The sequence below is a fragment of the Polyergus mexicanus genome, unplaced genomic scaffold, assembly GCF_030449975.1.
Source record: "Polyergus mexicanus isolate NDT 795.1 unplaced genomic scaffold, iyPolMexi1.0 SCAF_18, whole genome shotgun sequence".
Classification (NCBI taxonomy): domain Eukaryota; kingdom Metazoa; phylum Arthropoda; class Insecta; order Hymenoptera; family Formicidae; genus Polyergus; species Polyergus mexicanus.
Window position 1 is genome coordinate 6,734,387 of NW_027223338.1, and position 23,891 is coordinate 6,758,277.

A 23,891-nucleotide genomic window follows, 5' to 3' on the forward strand; every position below is an offset into this window, starting at 1 on the left:
TCCGGTACTTCGTCGCGCGGACAGACGCTCCGTGAATGTTGCGTGGCCGTGGCTTCCGAGGCCGATTTTTCGTTCGAGATCTGCGTGTGTCAGCGTGACGCTCGGACAGAGTGACGGTGTCGTTGTGCGCGAAGGTGCGGGCGTAGGCGAACGTAATGCACGCCCGTTTGTGGACGTGTCGCGCGACAAGACTAGCGACAATCACGGAATTGTGTAAATAGCGCGTAGTGGTCATTTGCGCACGTCCGGTGCGCATCCGCGGGCCAGATGAGCGCGGGATCACACGGCGGGCCGACGCGAGGAGACTGTAGCGTGCCGGTGTAGGAGGGGAGGGGAGGAGAGAGAAAGATAAAAAGAGTGGGATAGATTGACTGCCTGTGTGGTGTGTCGTGTCGTGTCGTGTCGTGTGGTGCTTCTTTGTGATAGCCAGCGGATCTATTTTGACGCGGTGCACTTTAGTGAACGTACAAAACGATAATTGACGACGAAAACGACGCACGATATTGTGTTGATTAGCGCGAAAAGAGCGGCGTTTACGAGAAGTAGACTGCAGCCTCGTTTCGGCGATTGAGCCGCCGTGATGGACGGCGCGAACGTGAATGGCGGGAACGCCGAAGTATCGCGCGAGGATTCTAACCTCGAAAGCGGCGACGGTGGTGATACTACCATGCCAATGGAGGACTCGCCGAGCAGCAAAGCAGTGGCCGATGACGCGGACAATAACGCGCAAGAGGTTAACGGCGATCTGAAAGGCTCGCCCAAGAAACACGGTTCGCCCTTTCCGCGCAGGAAGATGAAAAAGTTCAAGGCCAACTCCACGAGCACCATCGAGAGCGACGCGACGGAGCCGCTTGCAACGAGGGGACGTAAGCGTAAATTTTCGGAACTCGAGGACGTCAGCTCCGAGGACTCGGAGTTCAACGGCTTCGATTCGAAGGGGCTCGAACTGCAACCGGGTAGTCACGTTCTGAAGAAACTCATTGGTAATATTATATGTTTGGTTTTGAAACACTGAGGCGAGGAGATAATTATATATGTGTTCCTCTTTTTTGAAAATATTTTTATTTCTTTCATTTTTGTACAATTCTTTTTCTCGAATTTAATGGAAAAATTAATACATGAACTTTTTATTGAGATTTATCTGAATATTTCTTTGTTTACATTGAGTATCTTTCGTTACTGTATTGTATATGAAACTTTTGACACTGAAAAATCATATAAAGCTAAAGCCAGTTGAAAAATCAATAAGTAGGCGAAAAAAATCACAGACAAGAATTTAAATGACAATAAAATGGTAATATATTGTTACTTTTTTATAAAGTATAACAATTATATCGCTTGTTTGCATAATAGTAGTTTAATTTCTATTATAGTTTAATTTTTATATTATGTACATATATATACACATGTATATAAACAATTATTGCACAATAGAAAACTACCATGTAATTATACTATATAAATCTTTTTTTTTTTACATTTCTACACACACACACACACACACACACAAAATATTAGGGGGGGAAAAAGACAAACAAAAATAGAAAAAATTTGATAAATTATTTATATTATTATATTTTTTTTCTATTATGAAAAACATGTAATGGATTATTTATGTAGAAAAGTTGTAGCAAAAGTTTTATATGCATTATTGTAATACTTATATTATTTTTGAAAAATGTCAGATTTGCAAAATTTTAATGTCCTTTATCATAGCTGAAGCTGAAATGGCAGAAGCCCAATTTATAAAACGTGTGAGATATTCAAAAAGGAGCTTTGACATTAGAGGAAAAAGAGAAGACGATCAAGATTCTGACGATATGAAAACCTATATTTATGAGACAGATAGCATGGAACATTTGAGTATAGGAAAGATTAAAAAGGAAAAGGAGTCTGACAAGTCAGAAACAGATTCCATTGATATACCAAATAGCATAGATTCTGAAGTGGAACCAAACAAAATTGAAATAACTTCCATTAGATCAGCAAATTCGTCATCAGCTGCAAGTAGCCCATCTGCGATATCACAAAAATCAAAAAGCAGTCGCGTTTCTCGTGGCGCTAGTCCAGGGGGAAGGCAAAAAGCTCCTGTTGATATGTCAAACCCATTATACAAAGAGCCATTTAAATATGGATGGAAGCGAGAGCTAGTATTTAGAGCTAGTAATGATTCCTCTTTTAAAAGAATGGCTGATATCTATTATTATACACCAAAGGGTAAAAAAGTTAGGAGTTTTAGAGAGGTTGCAGAATGTCGTAAGTATATAGTGACGGAAAGTAGCATGTATGTAACTTTAATTAATTATATGAATATATTAGAAATATCACAATTGATTTTTATCTTGTAGTTAGTTCAAAGGAATTGACTATTGACAACTTTACATTCTTCAAAGAACCTATTGGGCTTAATGATCCTGAAAAGGAGATTGTTCGACACGCTAAAAGAATAGGAGTATGTTCTTAGGGTTTTTACATTTAAGTTTTATCATTATAATATATATTGCTCTATATTTAAAAAATATATTAGTTTAATATATTTTTAATTATTTAAAATTTAATATATTAATCTACTATTAAGAGTCTTTCTAATGAAAACTTGATATTTATTGATATTGCAGAGCTCAGGAGGATCTATGATGGGAAGAAAATCTTTTGGTAATAAGAAAGCCTCACCAACGAAAAAGCCAGTACAAGAACCTGCAGTAAAAAAAACAGTACAGGAATCTACAACAAGAAAGTCATTACAGGAAACTGCAACAAGGAAGTCAGTACAGGAGTCTCCTGCTCCTGTTCCTGCACCTGTTGCAGAAGTTTCAAAATCCGTTCCTGCACCTGTTCCAGTGTCTACAAAAGCTACTCCCAAATCAACAAAAGTATCAGCCTCTCCGGCATATAAGACAAAAGCAACTGCAAAGAAAACTCCTCAAATAAGTATGTTTTTATATTTAAATATTATATTTGTTTATAGTTTTTTTTATGTTTTTGAAATATGAGAAATTATAAACATTAATATATTAATATATTTCTATTATATTAATATTATAATATGACAATATAACAAATTACAATTATAATTTAGAAATATTAGAATTTCCATGATATCTCAATTCTATATCTTGTATTCCTTTCCTTTATATATATATATATACACTTAAATTTATATAATTATTAAAAAAATATATAAAAGATATATATATATATATATTTTTTTTTAAATTATTACAAAATCAATTTTTATAAATTTATCTTGAAATCTGTATAACAGAAATGAAACCATCCGTTGAAGAAAGTGAGATGCTTCCACCCCAACGAAGTATTGCAAATACAAGACGAAGTCAGCAAGTAGCTGAGAAGGTTACTTCTGTTAAAACTAAAAGATTGCTAACGTAAGTATTTGAATTATTTAATTTTACTTTCATTATTAGCATTGTTCGTTAATGCATTGTTCGATATTATCTTGAATGTAAATTTAATCAGAAAGATAACACGCATAAAAAAAGAAAAAAGAAAAAGTTTTCTGAAATATTTCTGTGTATGTTTATATAGATGTGAGTATATATATATATATATATAAATGAAAAATTTCTGTTTTATATATATATATATATAATAGAAAATTTAAGAAACTTATTGAATATTTAAAATATTCTCTGATGTCTCCGTTAATCAAATATAAAAGAATATTTTGGTATATCATATTATATGCATAATATGTCAATACTAAAAACTTTATTATGAAATAACATATTGACAATTAAAAATTTGAAGTTTATAATCTCTCAATTTAATTATTAATAGCCGAATATATACATATAATATTATCATAGTATATATTTTATATATGAATTGTTCTATTTTACTTTATGCTTGAGAAAATAGAGTTTGCCTTTTATTAGAGTTTTGCATTTCATGTTTTATGTGCAAGTAGAAAATAAAATACATTATTGTATTTTTATATAAATATGCAAGTATATATATGGATTATATGGATAATTATGGAATATAACTTTAATATGCATACAATATAATATGTATATACCAAAGTTACTGTCTTTAGATAGGAGACGAGTTTATTCTGCCTATAATTTTCATAACTATTTTTCCTTTCGATCCCTTCATGTATCCTTAATATGGGAATCTTGTGTTTTTTCCTGAATTCCTTTCCCCTCTTCAACGCACATCTTACAGGCCCAAAGTTCAAGAGCCATGCAGCATAAGATGTTCGACAAGTATGGGATTAATACCAAGTTTACAATGTCGAGTCTGTCTCTGTTTATATCATCCCGAATGTGTCGATGGCATGGAATTTACAGGCAGTGACGAATACGTCTGTAAGGTAGGTTTACTGTGTAGCACATTTAGAATTTAATGCATCTTTAATTAAAATTATTATATAAAGTATTGCGCTAAAGATTTGTTTGTTAGTGTGCGAATGGAATTGGAATCAAACTTATTACTCATTTATTCATTCACTTGTTTATTGTTTGTTGAGAATATTTGTTTCTATAGATTATGAAAAATTCAATTAATTTTGGATTGTAGGTGTTCAAATTTCTTATATTATATAAAATTAAGATATATACAATACTTATGTATTGTACGTTTTGATTAGCTTCTATTATATATACTTGTATTAATAAAAATAACTTTTTTTTTTTTTCAATAGTTTATTTTAAAATTTATTTTTAAATTTCATGAAATATGTGAAAAATATTATTGTTATATACGCAGATTGAAATGTGATAATCTTTATACATAAAAATAAATCTATTGTAGAATTGTCAGCCGGATACTAAAGAATCTCATACACCAAACAATCCATCTTTGACACCACCTCCATTAATCCCAATTAGTATGTTGGGTGCACAAAATGCAAAATCGAAACATCAAACTAATTCATCTCCTCCGAAATTGCAAAGAATTCCGAAATCTGACAATATGGACGCGCAAACGAGAAATTTTTCGAAAATTACCAAAATATCGTCTGCAAACTCGTCATCATCAAACATAGACAAAAAGGAAGGCACTTGGTTCCCTCAAACGGAAAATGAATTTTTGCAAAGTTACGATGGTACTATGCCGAAACCGGCTCAAAATATCGCTTTAATGGGTGGCAAAAGATATATTGTAGTACCGAAAAATAATGCAATGGCAGTTCAACCAGCTATAACAGTAAGACCGGATAAGATTGGCGATAAACCGCCAATGCTTCAAGATGGTTCACTTACTGATATTTCGAATACTGTGGACAATTCTGTTACAAAATTACGTGCACCTCCATCTAAACATTTAGATATCGAACTACCGGAAAAAATAAACGTTACATCTGATAAAGAAATTTCAAAGGATATAGCACATCTGATAGATCCTGCATCTTCAGTTACCACTGAGATAACCGAGGAATTAGATAATAAAAATAATAAGGATAATAAAGATATTCCTAACAGAGATAAGTCGGTTGAGAAAATATTTGAAAATAAATCTTCCACTGCTGACACAGATTATCTGCCTGACAAGAAAAAAGCAGATATAGATCGTAAATTGTCTGAAAATAAATCTGCATGTACACCGGCACATATAACAGAAACTGCAGACACTCTTGAAACAAATGCTGAACCAATCAAAGCAGCTCGTCGACAATCGTTATCAAGTAAAGCGGGTACAGTAACAAAAATTAAAAATAGCAAGTAAGTGTAAATCCTTGAAACGCATAGACATTCTTATATTTTATCCCTTATTTAAAAGATGCTTTTTCCAAGTAATTTAAGTTAAGGCAACTCTCTTTTGAGGTTTTGGCAGTTGCTTTGTACATATTGTATTTACAAAGTTTATAAATACTCTTTCTATAATAATCCACACATGCTTTTGTACTCAGTAAAAATTATATAAAACTTTTTTATATATTCTCTTTTATTTTTAGCTTAATTATATATTAGACTTTATGTTTTATGACAACACATTTTATTATAAGTTTGATAAATATGCAAAAATTATATAAAATTGTAAATGCAATATATACCGATGTGTTTATTATATTTGGAAATATGAAAATCTCGAAAGTTAAAAATGAATTTGATTTTATCTTATGATCGAAGCACACTGCCTTAGCTTCTTAGAAATGCGGCCAAATTTTCAACAAATATGAAAAACAAATAAAATGTGCACCCGTTGATTCCCACGGTATTTTTTTTTTTGTAATTGTAGTATCAAGGTAAATTAATTCCTACAATCGCATTACTCGCGCGCGCGCGATTTACTTGATATTGGCTTACTATGCACATTTATGTATATGTGTTTACATTCATGCTGCAATTACAAATAAAGCTACTGATAAGTGCTTCAGTGGAAAAAAATCTAATTCATTTTTACTTTTTATATTTGCAGATATAAAGGCATGTGTGCGAGCTGAAAACAAAAACTCTTAGTGCGTTTTCCCATAAATTTTCACAATCCTTTTCATTCCGCAATCCTATATCCACTTCTATATTTGTTTCTTTGTTTTAAGCCTTATGACCTTGTTGCTAGGAATAGATAATTTATTGTATATATATATATAAATTTTCAATCAGAGATTATTTTTCTAGAGGCTTTTTCATATCATCAAAGACATATATCGAAAATTATACTATATAACAGACATAACTTTTCTAAATCCTCTTTAAAAGTCTCTTTAAAAATAAACTTTTATCGTTATAATACAGATAAATAAATTATTTTTGTATGATGTGAGATAGATGTCAAGTATCTGTTTTTAAATTGTGCATTTTCTTCTTTCAATACTTTCAGGAGGAAGCAAAATCAGGACATGGAACAGCAGCAAAATTTCATGAGTTCAGTTTGTGCCGGCTATCATGCTCTGCTTCGTATTTTCCAATATCTTAAGGTGCAAGAACTACTGCGGGCCGGGCGAGTTTGTAAGATGTGGCATGATTTAGCTGCTCATCCATCTCTATGGAAGACAGTACGTATGAAGAATAGCCAGGTGACTGATTGGGACGGTCTGGCGGAAACATTACAGAGACGCGGTACGCAACACTTAGATCTTAGAAAAATGTTAGTCTCTGGTGAATCTGATAATATTTGGAGGAAGTTTTTGACTATTGTACCGCGAGTGACCAGTCTCGTCAAGCTTGAGTTATGCAGATGTCCCGTCATGGTGGTCGAAGAAGTTATTAAGAGTTGTCCTCAATTGGAGGTACTGAGTGCAATGTCGATTAAATGTGATTCTCTCAACTTGGAATCGATTGGGAACCTAGGTCGATGCCAAGAACTGAGACTCAAAGCAATAAGTGGAATGTCATTGCAACAAGATCTTACATCTCTACAAAACTTAATACACTTGACGCAACTGGTGAGCCCTAATATTTAATATAATTTTGTTTAAAACATATATATATATATGTTCTATATATAATGTATGTAATTTCTTTTGTTATGTACAGAGTTTGACGTCAGTTAAGGAACTTGGAAAGAAGAAAATTGATGTTATACAGGTATTAATAAATCTGGAAACGTTAGAATTGGGCGAATGTTCTGACTTTCCCGACAAGTTTGGAACTAATGTTTTAATTAAATTAAATAAATTGGAACGCCTTAGACTTGAAAAGGGTCAAGGATCCTGTTGTACATTTGATATCCTTGAAGGCGTATCAAAATTGGAAAATCTCTGTCAGATGGAGTTGGTTAATTTTGATGTGAAAAATGGATTTGACAAATGTCTTGCTAATTGCAAGAATATCAAGAGGTTACTAATTATACCAACTTACATATCTCAATCAGCAACATCTAATAACATGGTGCTTGGAGGTGTCACAGAATTATCAAACAACTTGACACATTTCATATGGGGTGTTACCCTTGAATTACTAAGGGTTACAGAACTGTTTGTTGATCAGTGCAATCTTATGAGTAAACAAGTTACTGGAGATTCTATACCAGTTTTAAAACCTGTCCCCTGCTTACGATTGATTGCAGATGTCGAAGACGAAAACGAGAATCAAAAAGGTATGTTGCAGTTATCAATGTTAATTAACTTGAGAGAGATTAGCATGTTTTCATTAATATCTCTGATTTTACTATATATATAGTAAAATCAAAGATATTAATGAAAACATATATATATATATATATATACATATATACATACATAATATTATGAATCGTTATTTAATTATTTTGCAGGAGATGACAAGCAACAGCCACAACTGGCGAGTCCGCAAGTCGATATTTTACCATTGCCACAACTACAGAAGCTTCTTTTAACCGCGTTGCCCAAGACACGAGTCAAGATCTTGAAAATTCCTTTTCACGCCACATGGCGGCAAAGCATTTTAGATACCGCGGCGCAATAGAAGTGAACACGATGATACGAAAAGTCAAATGAAACGAACAGACATTAAAGCGACACATGTGCGAAGTTCGGGAATTTTGTAAAATTAACTCTATACAGTGTCTCTGTGCTCCAATAATTACGAATTTTTGGATGGAAAGTAACTTATATATTTATGTACCATGAGTTTTATAGAATCTTCAACGATTAATAACCCTTTACAACGTATCGGTACACACTGTACAGCGATGAAAGCCATTATGGTATATTTAATGCTTTTGTGATAAATACGCGGGACCATGTATGCGTATCAGACGCATCCATCTTTGCTACAAAGTAAACATGATATGACATGCTCTACTATTCTTGTGTGGGTTAATTTAATGAAATAAAATTTTGACTTTTATATATTACAATTTTACTGTTTCGTGTACGAAAGAAAGAAGAAATGGTATAGATCTGTACCTTATCTGAATTGCTGTGATGTGTACCTGCGTTGAAAGTAAGTAATCCGACAAGATTACATAGTATGTGAACATTATAGATTCTTATGTGGTAAGAAATTAACATACAACTGCACTGTATGTTTATCTGTAAGAAAAAGAATGTCAGGAGTGAAATGAATCATTTCTTCAATGCTCGTTGATGCATTAGACCTTCTTTCTTTTTTTTCTTTTCAAGATACCTACGGCATGGTATTTAGAGTCGAAAGATTAGTTAGATCTATAATTTTACAGTATATAACATCGAGTTTCGATTGGAGTAACAGAAAGTGTAAAATCGTGTGGTCTATATATACGGCTCTATTTAGACGTTAAACTGTAAAAAATATATACATAAATATAATATGTGACTGTATCTGTATCTTTAGTATATATTTAGGATACGAGTTTTCCGCTGCAAAGAAACTATGGCAAAACTTTGGGGTAGTATCGTGTAGAATGTGTAATATACTTATTATTTTATTGCACATACAAACGCATAATCAAATATAACATTATGTACCAAGTACAAAATGCGTATAATTGTAAGTTTTCAATAATGACTGTGTCTATATTCCTTTCAATAAGGCACAATTTGTTTCTTTACTTCTAGGACCCTGAGACACTATCTCCTGAAAAAAATACATTAGAGGAATAGAGATTTATATTTTATACTATGAGATAAGAGAAAAAACAATGTTAGAGAGATATGCTAAATTTAAGTTTTAAGTGATATAAATTGGACACATTAAAATTGTTTTAAGTAATGTTACTGAAATTTATTTGCTGGATAAACCTCACATATAGTAGCATACAGTCATAAGTTTCCGCATCATAACGTTTTGTTTGTCTAGATTTTATTATACATATTTTAGCATATATATATATATATATATATATATTTCATTATTTATATTTCGTAAACTGCTTATAGAAGCTACTTTTTACTTTGCAGCGTGAAAATTCATATATTTGCTATGTTTTATTGTACTATGTTTTGTTATACATAAGAATTCGATAATTTATCAAGCGGATTTTATATTTCCGATTAAGAAATTTTTTATATGTATAGCAAAAGATCTTAGGTGAATATACCTTGTGAATATTGGATGTTTAACGACACGCACATCTCAATCTGCTGTGACCATATTATCTTTTGCTTTCTTTCTTTCTTTTTTTTTTTTTATTGAAATAAATGTTGAATGATTGGAAATATTTACACATATTTACACAGTTTATAAAATATTTCAATAGACAGATATGTACACATATTTGCAACACATTGCACAATTTTCTTTTTTATAGATCAGTTATATGTTTAATGACGTTCACAGTATCATCTTTTTATAGTTGTTTGTTTTACAGTTGTTATATTTCCAATGTAACTTTAAACCTAGGAAGAACAACAAATTACAATATTACTCAATACAATACATGGAATAATTTCATGAATACAGATCCTTCATTTATTTTGTATATAAAATTTATATATATTATGCATATGTAAATGAGTCCACATATATAATTACAAGATTACAATACCCATGAAGAAAGAAATTGATTTACAATGTGATTTAAATCGTCTTGTTTTTATTTATAAATAAAATAACATCTAAAAAAGAACATTATATATAAAAATAACGAGATGTAGGATGTCTGGAGATTATAAGACCAGATGAATTGTCTTTAGCACCTATATATACAGTTAAAATCTTGTATAATTACCAATTTCTCGTATGTACATGCATACTGATTCGCGGTGAAGATATGTCGGCGATATGTCATCCCGGAATAAGTATTCCGAATTATTGCCGACAGTTCAAAGAATGATTGAGATTCAGTGGTAAAGAAAGTTCAAGAGATAGGAGTTATGAGAAAGTAGGTAACCTCCCCCTAGCAGAAATTGGAAAATCAATAAAGTGCGGTGCGGGAAGAGGAAAAGGGCCGAAACGGGAACCGCGCGATACATAGAACGCGTCTCCCGCGCTTTTCAGGTTATGTCACCCGTATTTCGACACTCGCGTCGGACGGGCACGGGTGGCCCGTACGTGCTATTTTCGTTGCGGCGAAAGAGTGTTTATTCTTGCCAGTCGTCATAGGCGCCGCGCGTTACGCATTATAATGTATCTGAGAGCGACGGTGAGCCTTGACGAGAGCGCCGTGAGATAGTAGACAAAAATGGGCAGGAGGAAGGCTCACGCAAAAGGTAAACAACAGAGCCTATCATCGCAGCAGAAGCACATATCCGCGGCGAAGAGGAACGAGCTTAATGCCTTGTGCGAGAAACTTTTTCATCGTAAGTATTTTCATGTTTGATCTTCTGCTTGTGTGATATATTGTCGGCGCATCAGAGAGGGAAGAGTTTCCCACGCTTGGAACAGTAAGAAAAGTTGTATCGATTGTGTTGATAATAAATGAACATGTATATTCTCGAAACTTGGCTAAAATATGAAAAGATGGAATATAATAAATACATGTACGACAAGCATTTCTCGTATTTTGTGATATTATTTTATACGTTTTTTTCCACACACACACACGCACGCGCGCGCACGCGCGCGCGCACACACACACACACACACACACACACACACACACACACACACACACACATATATATATATATATATATATATATATATATATATATATATAACTATTAGAATCTATTCCTCAGTTATTTTCATTTGTGAGAAAATTGTTTGTTTTTACTTGCTATTTTGGTGGGTTTGCAGTAAGCAGCAATCCAGCGTATGTGACGCAGTTATGGAACAACTACTTGGATATATCGGAAGTTCTGCTGAAGGTTAAACGTCTGGAGGAGATGAAGACAGAATCATCTCAGCGATCCCAGGGGATTGGACAATTTATGAATTGGCTTACAGAGAATGGGGCACGCATAGACGGCATGAGTATCGCCGAATTTCCGGGATGTGATCTGGGACTAAAGGCAGAGACTGACTTTGCTGAGAATCAGTTGATTCTGGAAATACCGAGGGCTCTCATCTTCAGTACGTATACAGCGGCACCAGAACTGACAGTCCTGCAAAATGATCCACTGGTGCAGCATATGCCGCAAGTGGCATTGGCAATAGCGCTTCTCGTAGAGAGGCATAAGGAGAACTCCAATTGGAAGCCTTACCTGGATATGCTTCCTAGTAGCTACAACACAGTTTTATATATGAAAGCCAATGATATGATGGAGCTTAAAGGCAGTCCCACATTAGGTATACATAGACAAATCATATTTATAAAATCCTTTACTTCTCACACTCTTTTATCCTAAAGATAAATATGCACTCGTTTTCATTTATATTTTTTTATTAATAAAATTTAATCTTAGACTAACAATATATTCAGATAAATTTATTTTGTAATCTTTAATTGAGTAATTGAAGAATTTTGTTTTCATATTCTTAGATTTATTTTATTTTTGTGCAGAGGCTGCATTGAAGCAATGTCGAAATATCGCCAGGCAGTATTCCTACTTTAACAGAGTATTTCAAAGCAACAATAACGCCGTTTCAGTGATACTCAGGGATGTTTTCGCTTATGAAAAATACTGGTGAGTAATTAAATCAATTAAATCTTTGTATTATCGAATCTCTTAAATTAGGATAGGTAATAATGAAATAAAACGAATAAAATTTACAATTTTTATATAAAATACAACTTATACAATATACATATGTTTGTGCGCGCGCGTGTGTGTATAAACCTATAAATAAATATATCTTATTCTATATGAAAGTTTTCTCTCAGCAAAATATAATTTATCTGTCAATTTAATGATAAAGTCACATTAGATTCAGCTCAAATATTTGCAATTGATTATTTGTGTGCCAAAATGATAAATATTATTCAGAGAGGGTAGCTTAATGACGTATTTTAAATACAATTTTTTCCCGTGGCTTTGTATTGGTCGATTTAATTTAGAAAAATATGTATATATACATTTACGGATTTAATTATTTTAATTCTTTGTCAATAAGATCTCATGATTAATTTGAATCAATATGGTACTTCAAAGTGCTCGCTAAGGACATCCAATCAGCCTTTTTATGATACAGTTTATTTTTGATAAGCGAAAATGGTGGCTTTCTATTAGATTGATGCAAAGTTTTTGTCGGCATTCTTATTAAATCTTATTTTATTAAATATAAGCATTAAAAAAAATAGATATATTTTTTAAATAGAAAAAATATATTGTAAATCTCTCAATGATGATAATATTATATCATTTAAAATAAAAATTATAAAATTAAAAAAATATGCAATTAAAAATGGATATAATGTTTTTAATTTCACTTGATAAACGCGACAAATTTTTTCTGCATCAAACTGATAGACCATCGTATCGATTATGCCGGCAACGAATTATTTCGCGTAATCGGGTATCGTCTCCCAGCTGTCGTTCCCGTCCAACGAATCGTTGTCTATATCGCTTTTGCCATCAAACTCCTCCACAGTCTCCTGCATTTCCGTTCTCTCGGGCCTTTTGGTCGTCGATGTCGCGACGACGTTTACCATCACGGTGCTGAGGCTGCTGGAATTCGAGAGCTTTCTCGCCATCATAACCGGGTTCTGGAACATCGCGCGGGAGAACGTGTTTCTGTATGTGTACTTTCGCTTCTGCCGAATCCGGCACACGATGAAGATCGCCAGAAACACGACGATCGTCACGCCTAATATCGCGCCGCTCGCTATTATGCTTGGCTTCATCTGTGACAGGGTCTTTCTCTCTTCCCCATCGCTCATCGTTTCCCCGTAAATCGTTTTTATTTCGATGACGTTCGGTTCCTCCTTCGCGATTTCTTTTACATATCCGGCATGGAATTGGCCAGAGGAGTTATCTGCTTCAACGATCTTCGTATCTTCGTCGACTAACACTACGCTTGCGTTATCATTGTCTATCGGAAGCTTAGGTTCAAATTCGTTATTATTGATTTTAGCTGTATCGAATTGTCGCTGCACGTCTTTTACAAAAGGAAGAGAATCGAATGTAGTAAATAAATCAACGATCTGCACCGTTCGATGGGAATTCTGCAGTTCGTTATGTTCATTTAGTGTGTCATTTTCAGGAAACGTTCCCCTCGATGCATTCTTGTCACGCTCGACGAGATCCAGCAATCTCGACATCGACATGTTCTTCACGTTCTTGTCGAAAAACGGATCGTCCAAATAGCCTATGATGTCTTGCTTGATGAACTGAGTCATTGATTCTTCCGCCTTCTCTCGCTTCGCGCCTTCCTTTTCAGAAATCTTCTCACCTTCGCTGATGCGTCCATTGGAATTACCAGATGATGAGAGCTGTATGATAATATCTTCATTGTTTGTATTAGAGGTTTCTAAGGTCTGAAGATTGTTCTGCGGTTTAGTTACTCTCAATCGCGACATTTCTGTCAAGTGCACCTTGCTGGACCCTCTTTGACGCAGCGCTATCAATTCCTCCACGCTCATATTTCTCGACTTTAGAAGCCGCTCTAATCGTTTGCCGGCCGAGCCAGACGCGAATAGCTCGAAGATCTCTGCTCGTGCCTCCGGTTCGATCTCGGAGATGACCTCTTCATAGCGCCTGCTATCCGCACCTTGATGATTCTTCAGACTCGCGTGATTGCGAATCTTTTCCATTGGCGATCGGCTTACCTGATGATACTCGGTCGAGCGATTCTTATCGTACAGCTTCTTTATATCATCATCTGGATTCGCGGTTTGCTTTTTCTCAACTGGACTCGTGACAACACGAGTTTGACTAGCGCTTGGATTACTCATCACTTTATTCTGCTTTCCATGATCTTCTTCAGGGATCGGAGCATCGTTCTGATACTCGGCTTCGATAAACGTGTTGTAATCCTCCGTAGACGCCGGTTCGCCAATAGGAATTGATTGATCCTGAATAATCTTTTTATCGCTATTACTTTTAGTATTGCTGCCTTGATCGCTCTGGCGATATCTTATCGGCTCGATGCGCTCCGTAGAATTGAGGATTTGTTCGATGCTCAAGGTGGACTCGGTATCGCGAGCCGGTGATTGCGAAGCGATCCTCTCGCTCGTCGCTTTCGTCGGACTCTTTCCCTTCTTGAAGTTCGTAAAGTCGGAGAATTCCATGATCTCGTCCTCGTCAAGATTTTCGAATTTTGCCGCGCGATCGCTCGTCGATCCCGCGTTGCCGTCGTCATTCAGAAAGTACTCCATGGAGTTTACCGCGATCGGCGGCGATGTCGTCGATGTGGTAATCACTGTCGAGACGATCGGAGGAGTTGTCGAAGCCATTCTTCGCCACGAAGAATCGCGCACGGATTGCGTCGCGATATTTTCGGCTTTATTCGATTTTTCTTTAATACGATTCGTGTCATTTGAAGATACCTCGTCATAATTTTCTGAAACTTCATGCGGGACGATTATTACTCTGGATATGGAGTTATCTAAAGTACTTGAAGCCGCCGTAATTTTTATAATATTAGTATTTTCGGTCGTCATGGATCTCCAAGGTGGTGTTACTGTGGCGAGCTTCATCATTAATGAATCGGACATTACCCTCGACATTTCCTCGATGTATTCGTCGGACTCGTCGGCGATTCTTGATTTCAAAGCGTTGATCACGTCGGCCTTGCCCTTCAGGAGATCGCTCAAGCTCAGATTTCTGCGTTGCAGAGTCTCTGACAGACTCGAGCCCTCCTCTTGCTGCATCTTTAAGAGTGATTTCAACTCGAGCGCGTTTTTTCGTTCGTTGTCGGATGATCGCGTCATTACTGGGAGATTTTTACTGCTTTCCGATAACGGAAATTGAGAGGCATCTCTCGATTCTTCGTTTTCCTCATTAGAAGATGCTTCGTTCGCCAGAGCGAATTCGTAATTCTGCGGTGGTCTTCTTTTCCTTGGGCGAGGTTTCATATATTCCTCGTCATTGAATTCATGCTCGTACTCGTCGGGTCGAGCCTGGAAGGCCTCGTGATATCTCGAGGCTTCCCTGTCGTTGTTAACCGAAACATCGACGATATTGCGACTGCGTTTCCCATCGTTGCTCGCCGCGCTCTCGATCGTTTCCTCATCGAGCGTCGAACTATCGCGCGGATGATCTTCGTGACTTCGATACGTCGCTTGGTCGTAGTCGCTCGAAGATGGAACGCCTCGACTGTCTGGACTTCCTCGAGGATTTGATTGGTCGATCGTATAACGATACTCGAACGGTCGACGATTCGTTTTGGAAAAGTTCTCAGCGTCGTCGATCTCGTCCCTTGTGTAGGACCGGTAGCGAGAGAATGGTAAAAGTGGTATGTAATCGCCGTCTCGCCACTTCGGTTCGAGAGCCTCGCCGTTGCTTCTCCATTTACCTACGGGCTCGCTTGGACTTTGTTCGCGATTCCCCCCCATGGACCTTTGCGGCACTTCCGTGTCGTCGAACTGTCCGTTCGGTTCTTTCTGAAAAAAATTATGAATTCTCCTCTAATAATTAATATTTTTAATAGATTTTTTATTATTAATTAATGATATATCAATGCGGATATATTCTAAATCAACGTTTCGCATAATACAAGTTTTGCAATAACGATAATGCCTGTACACAAGAATATATATCTCAATTATGTATTAATGATGTAGATGTAGAAAAATATCAAGTTCGCATAGGAATAATTATTAACTTTTTATATTTTTATTTTATTATAACAATTATTTTCGTAAAGTGATATATATCTCGCAATGATTTAATATTTTTTAATCGGAACAAGTTTCTTGTTGATTCTGGTTTATTCTATATTTTAGAATATTTAATTTCAAGTTTGGAGAATTAATCCTTTATTCTGGGAAATTTCTATGAAATTCAATCAACATCATTGCGTTTGCCACTTGAAATAATTTGCGAGCATAAAGTTAAATAAACTTTGGCAAATTGCAATTCGTTACAAGTCACGCGGGAAATTGTTGTTAAACGAGGCATGCGGTTGCGAATAACAGTAAAGGCTAACGACGGTAAGTCGATAGAAAGTACTGAGATGTTTGCAATGCGTTTAATAAATATTGTCACGGCATGTTTACATAAATTACAAATCAATATTTCGCCAAGAAAAATAATATTTTTTCAATATAAGAAGTCGTAATATTCACAATTAAAATTTTGCTAAACAGGAGTTTATTTTCATAAAATCATAGAAAGAGAATAAATTTTTACGATGTTTTTAGATGGAAAAGATTTTCGCAGATTGGGAACGTTCTTTTTATACAATACTTATTTGTCATTTTCGTCGAAAATGATAATTCGTGAGTTAACAATGTGCCCGCGGAAGTACGCGTCGCGAACACTAGATCTTGTGCACGTATCTCGATTATTCGTCAGGATCTTCTTCAAGCGGCACGATGAAAGGATATTCGGTGATTTCTCGCTTTTACTTTCGCAAGCCGGACGTGCGCGAAAGAGAACGCGTGAGAGAACGTACGAAATAAAAGGAGCTCCAAGTGCGATTCTTCGCCCGCGGATGTTTTTCCGTTTTCGTTTTCTGTGAAATAAATCTTCTATGGAAGTTAATTCGCTACCGAAATTATATACAAAGTAGATTAAATCATTATTTGCTCTTTTACAACGAGTGAAATAATTTAATTTACTTATAAATTAATTTTTGTACACACATATGTATTTTTTATACCAATTTATTTAATCTACTCAAATTTTTAATGATTACAATTAATAGAGATTATTTATTTATTATTAAGCACAAAATAAGATAAATTATTTTGCTTCATAGCATCCTCATTACCGAGACGTTTCGTTATGCTGTTAAGATAAAGTGCATTAGGCGTAAATAATAATAAATCGAGCATAAGTGAGTCATCGTGGCATAAAGGAGCATTAATTCAATTGATTCGTTATTGTTATATTAAAACATTTTGTAACTTCATTAATACAAAGTTCCGTGTGCTTTCGCGGATGATTTTCACTTCGCTTTCTCGCCGTGAAAAGGACCGCATGCGCGCGCGTTCCCATTTTCCACGATCCAATTTCGCATATTCGCGAGTCACATGGCAAATTATCCACAATTATTCTCGCGCGAGTAACGGAAATGACTCGTCGTATTTTGTTCGTTCGCCGATTATCGAAGAAGCTACGCATTTGCTTTTAGATTCATCATTCTTGACACTAATATATCACAGCACATGTACTCTGTACGAAATGTATTTAATATTTTTTTATTTTCTATGACATATAGATTATTTAATTTGTATATTTTCTCCAGGCCTGTTAAAAGTCCTAGAACGACAACCGGTGCTGTTTACTACACGTGCATTATTCGCCTCTCTCTCTCTCTCTCTCTCTCTCTCTCTCTCTCTCTCTCTCTCTCTCTCTCTCTCTCTCTCTCTCTCTCTCTAAAGAATGCATTCACCGGATTAGGCATTGGATTTTGCTCTTCGCGTTCTCTCATTTCAAATTCTGATAATAAAGATAAGTGGAAATATACGACAAAATGCTTATAAAGTCTCGAACTTTCCGCGCAATGCTTTCTCTTTCTCTCATAGTTTACGCGTCAGTTTTCTCGTCTCGGTGCGTCGATTTCGCGGCTCTGTGCATCGGCGAAAAATTCCGGAGGAAAAGCGTTCCGATAGAGCAATCTTACGAGTCGATTTCGATACGCCGCAGAATATAATGGCAATCACGGGAATACAAGCAGATACGCAAAATTCGCACTTTCTCTCAATTATAAACTATAAACTAGACGTAGATTGCGAATATGATCGTTTCCATATATTGCAGTATCGATAATTTTTCTGTGTTATAAGAGATCGAAAAGTAATTTCAGCGATTTAAATTTCAGTCGATTTTATTTTAATTTGGGTTGCTAAAATTCTCACGTCAAAAGTCAAAAGGATATGATGAAACATGGCACGCTTACATTAGTTACATTCTCATTGAATAAGCTTCAAATTTATCACTTTTATTGATTAGGATGGGAGGAAGACAAAGTGTTTTGAAAACTATAATTTACGTTATAAAGTTTTATTAAATGAAAAGTTTGTAAAAGGTAAAAACGATTAATTTTATTAATTTCATCATTTATGATTAACTATTTATGAAAAAATACTAATGTACGCTATGAAGAGTGTTATGTCAAATTTTTATCACTTTGACAGCGAGCACTTTGTGCGAGAAGATAGAGTTAAAAAGTATTCTTAATATTCTGCGCTTAACTTGAATCACTTGAGTCTAATGATACTTGATGAATGCAATTACCACGGAACTTGGACCTGCCACCCGCGAACGTCGCAATCATTTCGTAATCGAGAGATCGGGACTGATATATGCGTGCGTGCATATATTCTCTGCCCGAGTTAGAATCGTACTGTGATAACATATGACGAATGTTCTTGCCACGGAATGTCATGGAATTTAGTAATCAGTACCAGTTTTCGCGGGGAAAAAAAAAAAAAAAAAAAAAAAACCACAACCGGTTAAAAGTCTGAAAGGAACAACTTTCGGCTTTCCGCAGTCGATAATATAATCATTAATTCTCTCCGCGTCTAAATCGCAAAATGTTACTTTAGGAACTCGTTTCGCGTTAAAATTAGTATGAAATCTGTGAAATTCTTAATAGTCTATTCTTAATAATGAATATCTTATTTTCTAATATGTATAAATCGCTCATGTCAGATTTTTTTAAAAAAGTTAAGAAATATATAAAAAACGTTTATGTTACAAATAGGTATATAATAAGTATTAATGTTACGGTAAATTCAATCCTTTCGCGTTTTAAAATCAGCCTTTATTATCCGCGGAATATTTTTTTTCCTTTTCTCTTTTTTTTTTATTCACGAGCCTGGATATCGTATTGAAGTAAACTTGTTCTGAGTGCTCGTCGGAATATGAGAATGACACTTTTTGCGTTTACCTGACACTCGTAGTCATCGCTTCTTCCCGCAACTTCCGGATTCCCGGCAGGGTCGCCGTGGACCAGGGGGTCGCGCGAGATGTCACACGCGAATGCGATTAGCGCGAGCACGGAAAACGCCTTCCGCATAGTTGCAGCGCGATCAGGAATCTCGATGCCTCCTCGTCTTCGCGACACCGCGATCCTCTCCCGCCAACACACTTTGTCTCGTCGTTCTCGGCGATGAAATGCACGTAAATGACCGCGGCGCACAAAATAATAAAAATCACGTTTTTTCTGTTGCACAAACTTAGGATCTCCTCAAGAATCATGCAGGCGAATGTGCACTTAATCCCCGAGGTCGATTGAATTAATATCAAAATTTATAAAAATACACAAAAACAATCGATTGCGATGGAATAAACTAATCCTCTACCCTCTTCGCATTATAGTAAAGTTATAGCACACTGAGATAATAAAATTAATTAGTTCGAGCTTATCTCAGCTTGTATCAGAATGTTTTTAAACCATCGCATATCACTCTTATTTGGCTTTAATGAGGAAACTCTGAGATCTGAGAATATTGCTTCCTCTTGCTTCCTCTCCTTTTTCTTTTCTTTTTTTACTCTCAGATTATGAAAGTTTTTTCCCGATCATCGCGCGGAAAACGTCGCGATCGACGGATGAATTTTCCATTTTTGATCGTAAGCGAAAGGAAGGAATCGCTCGTATGTCGCATTCGCGTATAAAACTTTCGCGCTCGCGCTCGCGTTCGCGCTCCTTTTGCGTTCTCGGCAAATCGCCTCTGCGAACTGACGTCGCTTTTCTCTGAGCGCGCTCCTAAGTAAGTCGGTGAAACTCGCGAAAGGAGTAGTCTTATATCGTGAGTTCTTCTACTGTTACTACTACTACTAACTGCTACTCGCCCGCTCTCAACAAGATGTTCTCCGGAACCGACTCGCGCCGGAGATGAATCCGGTAACTACATCACGCAGACCGATCCGATCAGATAACACGAGGAATCTGCCGTGCACGTCGTACTATCCAAATTGAGAAACGTGATGAAAGGTGTTTCACCTTCGGTACGATGATCGCGTCTTCAACATTTTATGGAAGGAAAAATTGTGATGCTGGAGAAAGTAGCTCGTTCTGGAGAATATAAAGTAGAATATTTTCGACGTGATTTAATATTATTATATTAAAATATTATATTAGAATATTATATAAACAATCGGGAACTACCTTTTCTTTTAATAAAGCCATGTATTTATTGATGTTTCATCCGTAATGAGAGAAGAAAGAAAGAACGCTGTCGTTAAAACGTTATGACAAAAAATATATTTTTTATATGATAAATGGCTGCTATTGGCATATGAAAAAACGTAATTACACAATGAATATTTACACGCGATCACTATGAATCGATAAGTTGTTAATTTAAGAAATCTTAGTTATTTGCACATTCATCATGATTGGTTGCTCGCAGAATCCGTGGGAGTACGGTCGCATCGAGAGGCGGAGAAACGGAAGTCGTTAGACACTCGAAGCGAAAATCCTTTTAACGCAAATCTCGTAGGCGCGTCTGTCACGTATGAATTTTTAATTGCGTTGAAGAAATTGCCTTACGGCGGGATTTTAGTGACTCTTAACGCTTGTGTACGTACGTTTTTAGAAATACACTAATAAACTGTGAATTTTAGATATTGACTCATGCGATGGTACAATGTATACAAAACACTATTAATACTTTTTGAATTGTTCTTTAAATATTATTATTTAATAATATTATTTGATATTTTCTACATTAATATTAAATATTATGTGAGTTAAGTATTACGTGCGCTCTGCAACACGTATTTTTATACCATGGCATACATACGTCACAAATTACGATCAGCAAATGAGCATAAAGTAGAAAAGTGTGTTGAACATTTATAACAATAGCATGACGAGGCTATGTAAACTACCTTTTTACGCGTAATTTACGTAGATAACGTTCGTAGCCTCGTGATTTCTCTTCCTTTCTCCTCTCTTTTTAAAGTGAGACATTTGTTCAAAGAAACTGAATGTAATTTATAATAATTTTTTGAAAATTATGACATTATTCACATGACATATCTTGAGAACAGTATCTTTGTAGTATCAACAAAAGTTCAATATTTAGATTAATGTGTGTTAATTATCAGCTTTTCTTTTTTTATTTAACATTTCCATTTAATTTATTGTATTTTTTCATCTATATATTTTATGCGAAAATATAATAAATTATTAGAATAATGAATAATTTACCTTTTTCGCCAGTTCCGGTATAACGGAAAAAATATAGAGGATAAACGGAAGAAGTTTCAAATTAATCGCAAGTAGCAACGAAACGACGACATGTTTTTCCAAAGAGCTCGCGTGCGAATCCTTTTTCCAAAAAATTTTTATCGAGCATTGATTACGCATTGGACGTGCAGGAGGTTGACGAAAATGACGGTCGTCAACTCGTTGTTAATGAACGACGATAATAACGATGCGATTTTTTGCCGAGATGCAGATGGATATCGGAAGTTGACTGCAATGTTTTAAGTTCTTAATCTATAATATGCGACAGAAAATTTTATGTATTTATAATTTGAAATATTTGAAGTTTTTTCTCTGTGATTTGAAATATATTGCTGTAATTATGATAAATAAATAAAAAAGTAAGACTCCAAAGTATTATACAGGATGAGTGATTATAGAAATTGCCTTCTATCATAAGATATCTCCATAAATATTGATTTTAAACGAAAAGGCTTAAGACAAAAGTTAAATTATTTTCAAAAGGTTACATTTTTTGATTGTCTTTTTTTTGGGTGCGGGCGTCAAAAAGATCATCTTAAGTTTTTTTAAGGTCATTTCAAGATTACTCCACAAATCAAAGTGTTATAGATTGTTCATTTCGTCTTTTTATCCTCTACAATTATAGCTGATTATAATAGGGCTTTTTATTTAAAAAATGAGATGACCTTCAAAACTTTTTGACGCCTGCACTAAAGAGAGAGAGAGAGAGAGAGAGAGAGAGAGAGAGAGAGAGAGAGAGAGAGAGAGAGAGAGAGAGAGAGAGAGAGAAAAGATGTAGCTCTTTCAAAATAATTTAACTTTTGTCTTAAACATTAAATATTGATTCTTGTCTAAAATCAATATTTACGAAGATATCTTGGAAGAAAATTTCTAGTGACTCATCCTATATATTAGATGAAGGGCTCTGCAACATCTTCATATATATCTTAATTATAGAGAGAGATTCAAGATAACTTGGAAATAAGCTTCGATCGCATGTAGATCGTTTGAAATGAGCTTTATTAGCAACACACGCGGGGAATAGATACACACTCTCGAGCGTACTCGTGGGAAGATCGCGCGATGAATCGCAGATCATGAGATCTTCTCTATGCACACTTTCTACGCTACGGGATAAGCGAGCGCGTTGCGCTTAAGCGAAGGGATCGACCGACCGACCGAACCGACCTCGGACACGTTTCATGCTGAAAATAATAGCGATCGTCTTACCGTGCATCTAATAAAGCTTGATGTTCTCTTAACCCACAAGGATGATATTAGTCAGAGAGTGAGAGTGTCAGAACTCTCCGACCGGCGATACTTTTCAATCTAACGTGTCGATATAAGAAAATATGATTATTAATTATTTTGTGTTTACATCCGTTTTCGTATGTAGAATTTTCTCATAACATTGTTATGATATTTTTGCGTTAAAATATTATCTCGCTTATTCGGAAAAATGTTTATGAAAGAGATGTGTTGAAAATATTTATCTTTTATATCTTTTATATATTATCTTGTAACTCGCGCTCTCTTTTAGAGAGCATATCTATTTTTTTTTTTTGTAAAAAGTTAATTTATATTTTTTAATGAATTTATTTTATATCGCTATATAAATGTCATTACGACTATTATAGTCGCATACCAAACTCATGATGATCAATGATAACCACAAAACACTTGCATTAACAGTTTAAGATTTCTAACGCGGGAATCGGCGTAACGTTCCTGTCCTGGTTAATCATATTATATGCTATTGTAGAGAGAGACTGTTGTATTATGAGAAAAATATATATTTATATGCTCGTTAAAAATTTCTCATTATGGGAACTTGAGCAATCTTCAGCTAATCCTTTGTATAGCCCAGATGTATAGGTATATATATATATAAGTTTACTATAATTATTCGTGTCCTAC

At 35.1% G+C, this 23,891-nt stretch overlaps 3 protein-coding genes and 1 long non-coding RNA gene across 4 annotated transcripts in view; 2 read left to right on the forward strand and 2 right to left on the reverse strand.

Moving 5' to 3' along the window:
- On the forward strand, nt 1–9,675 carry LOC138941281 (titin homolog). Its single transcript, XM_070310805.1, has 10 exons — nt 1–983; nt 1,717–2,256; nt 2,349–2,452; nt 2,619–2,931; nt 3,266–3,386; nt 4,189–4,336; nt 4,777–5,687; nt 6,787–7,351; nt 7,443–8,004; nt 8,182–9,675. Exons 1-10 carry the CDS (start codon nt 581–583, stop codon nt 8,349–8,351), a joined length of 3,837 nt encoding a protein of 1,278 aa, XP_070166906.1. The 5' UTR covers nt 1–580; the 3' UTR covers nt 8,352–9,675.
- LOC138941286 (uncharacterized) lies at nt 9,259–11,264 on the reverse strand. The gene is made up of 3 exons (XR_011448154.1): nt 10,537–11,264; nt 9,907–10,204; nt 9,259–9,443 (listed from the first exon to the last, which is right to left on the reverse strand). It is a non-coding gene; the product is annotated as an uncharacterized lncRNA (long non-coding RNA).
- Setd3 (SET domain containing 3) overlaps nt 10,590–23,891 on the forward strand; it is a 17,692-nt gene continuing 4,390 nt past the window's right edge. The window contains exons 1-3 of the mRNA XM_070310808.1: nt 10,590–11,107; nt 11,547–12,038; nt 12,253–12,376. Of these exons, the coding sequence (XP_070166909.1) occupies nt 10,990–11,107; nt 11,547–12,038; nt 12,253–12,376 (734 nt within the window). The 5' untranslated portion in view covers nt 10,590–10,989. The remainder of the gene's footprint in view (nt 11,108–11,546; nt 12,039–12,252; nt 12,377–23,891) is intronic.
- LOC138941282 (protein IWS1 homolog) lies at nt 12,497–20,600 on the reverse strand. The gene is made up of 2 exons (XM_070310806.1): nt 19,689–20,600; nt 12,497–16,233 (listed from the first exon to the last, which is right to left on the reverse strand). The coding sequence occupies exons 1-2, from the start codon at nt 19,815–19,817 to the stop codon at nt 13,189–13,191; spliced, it is 3,174 nt and encodes a 1,057-aa protein (XP_070166907.1). The 5' UTR covers nt 19,818–20,600; the 3' UTR covers nt 12,497–13,188.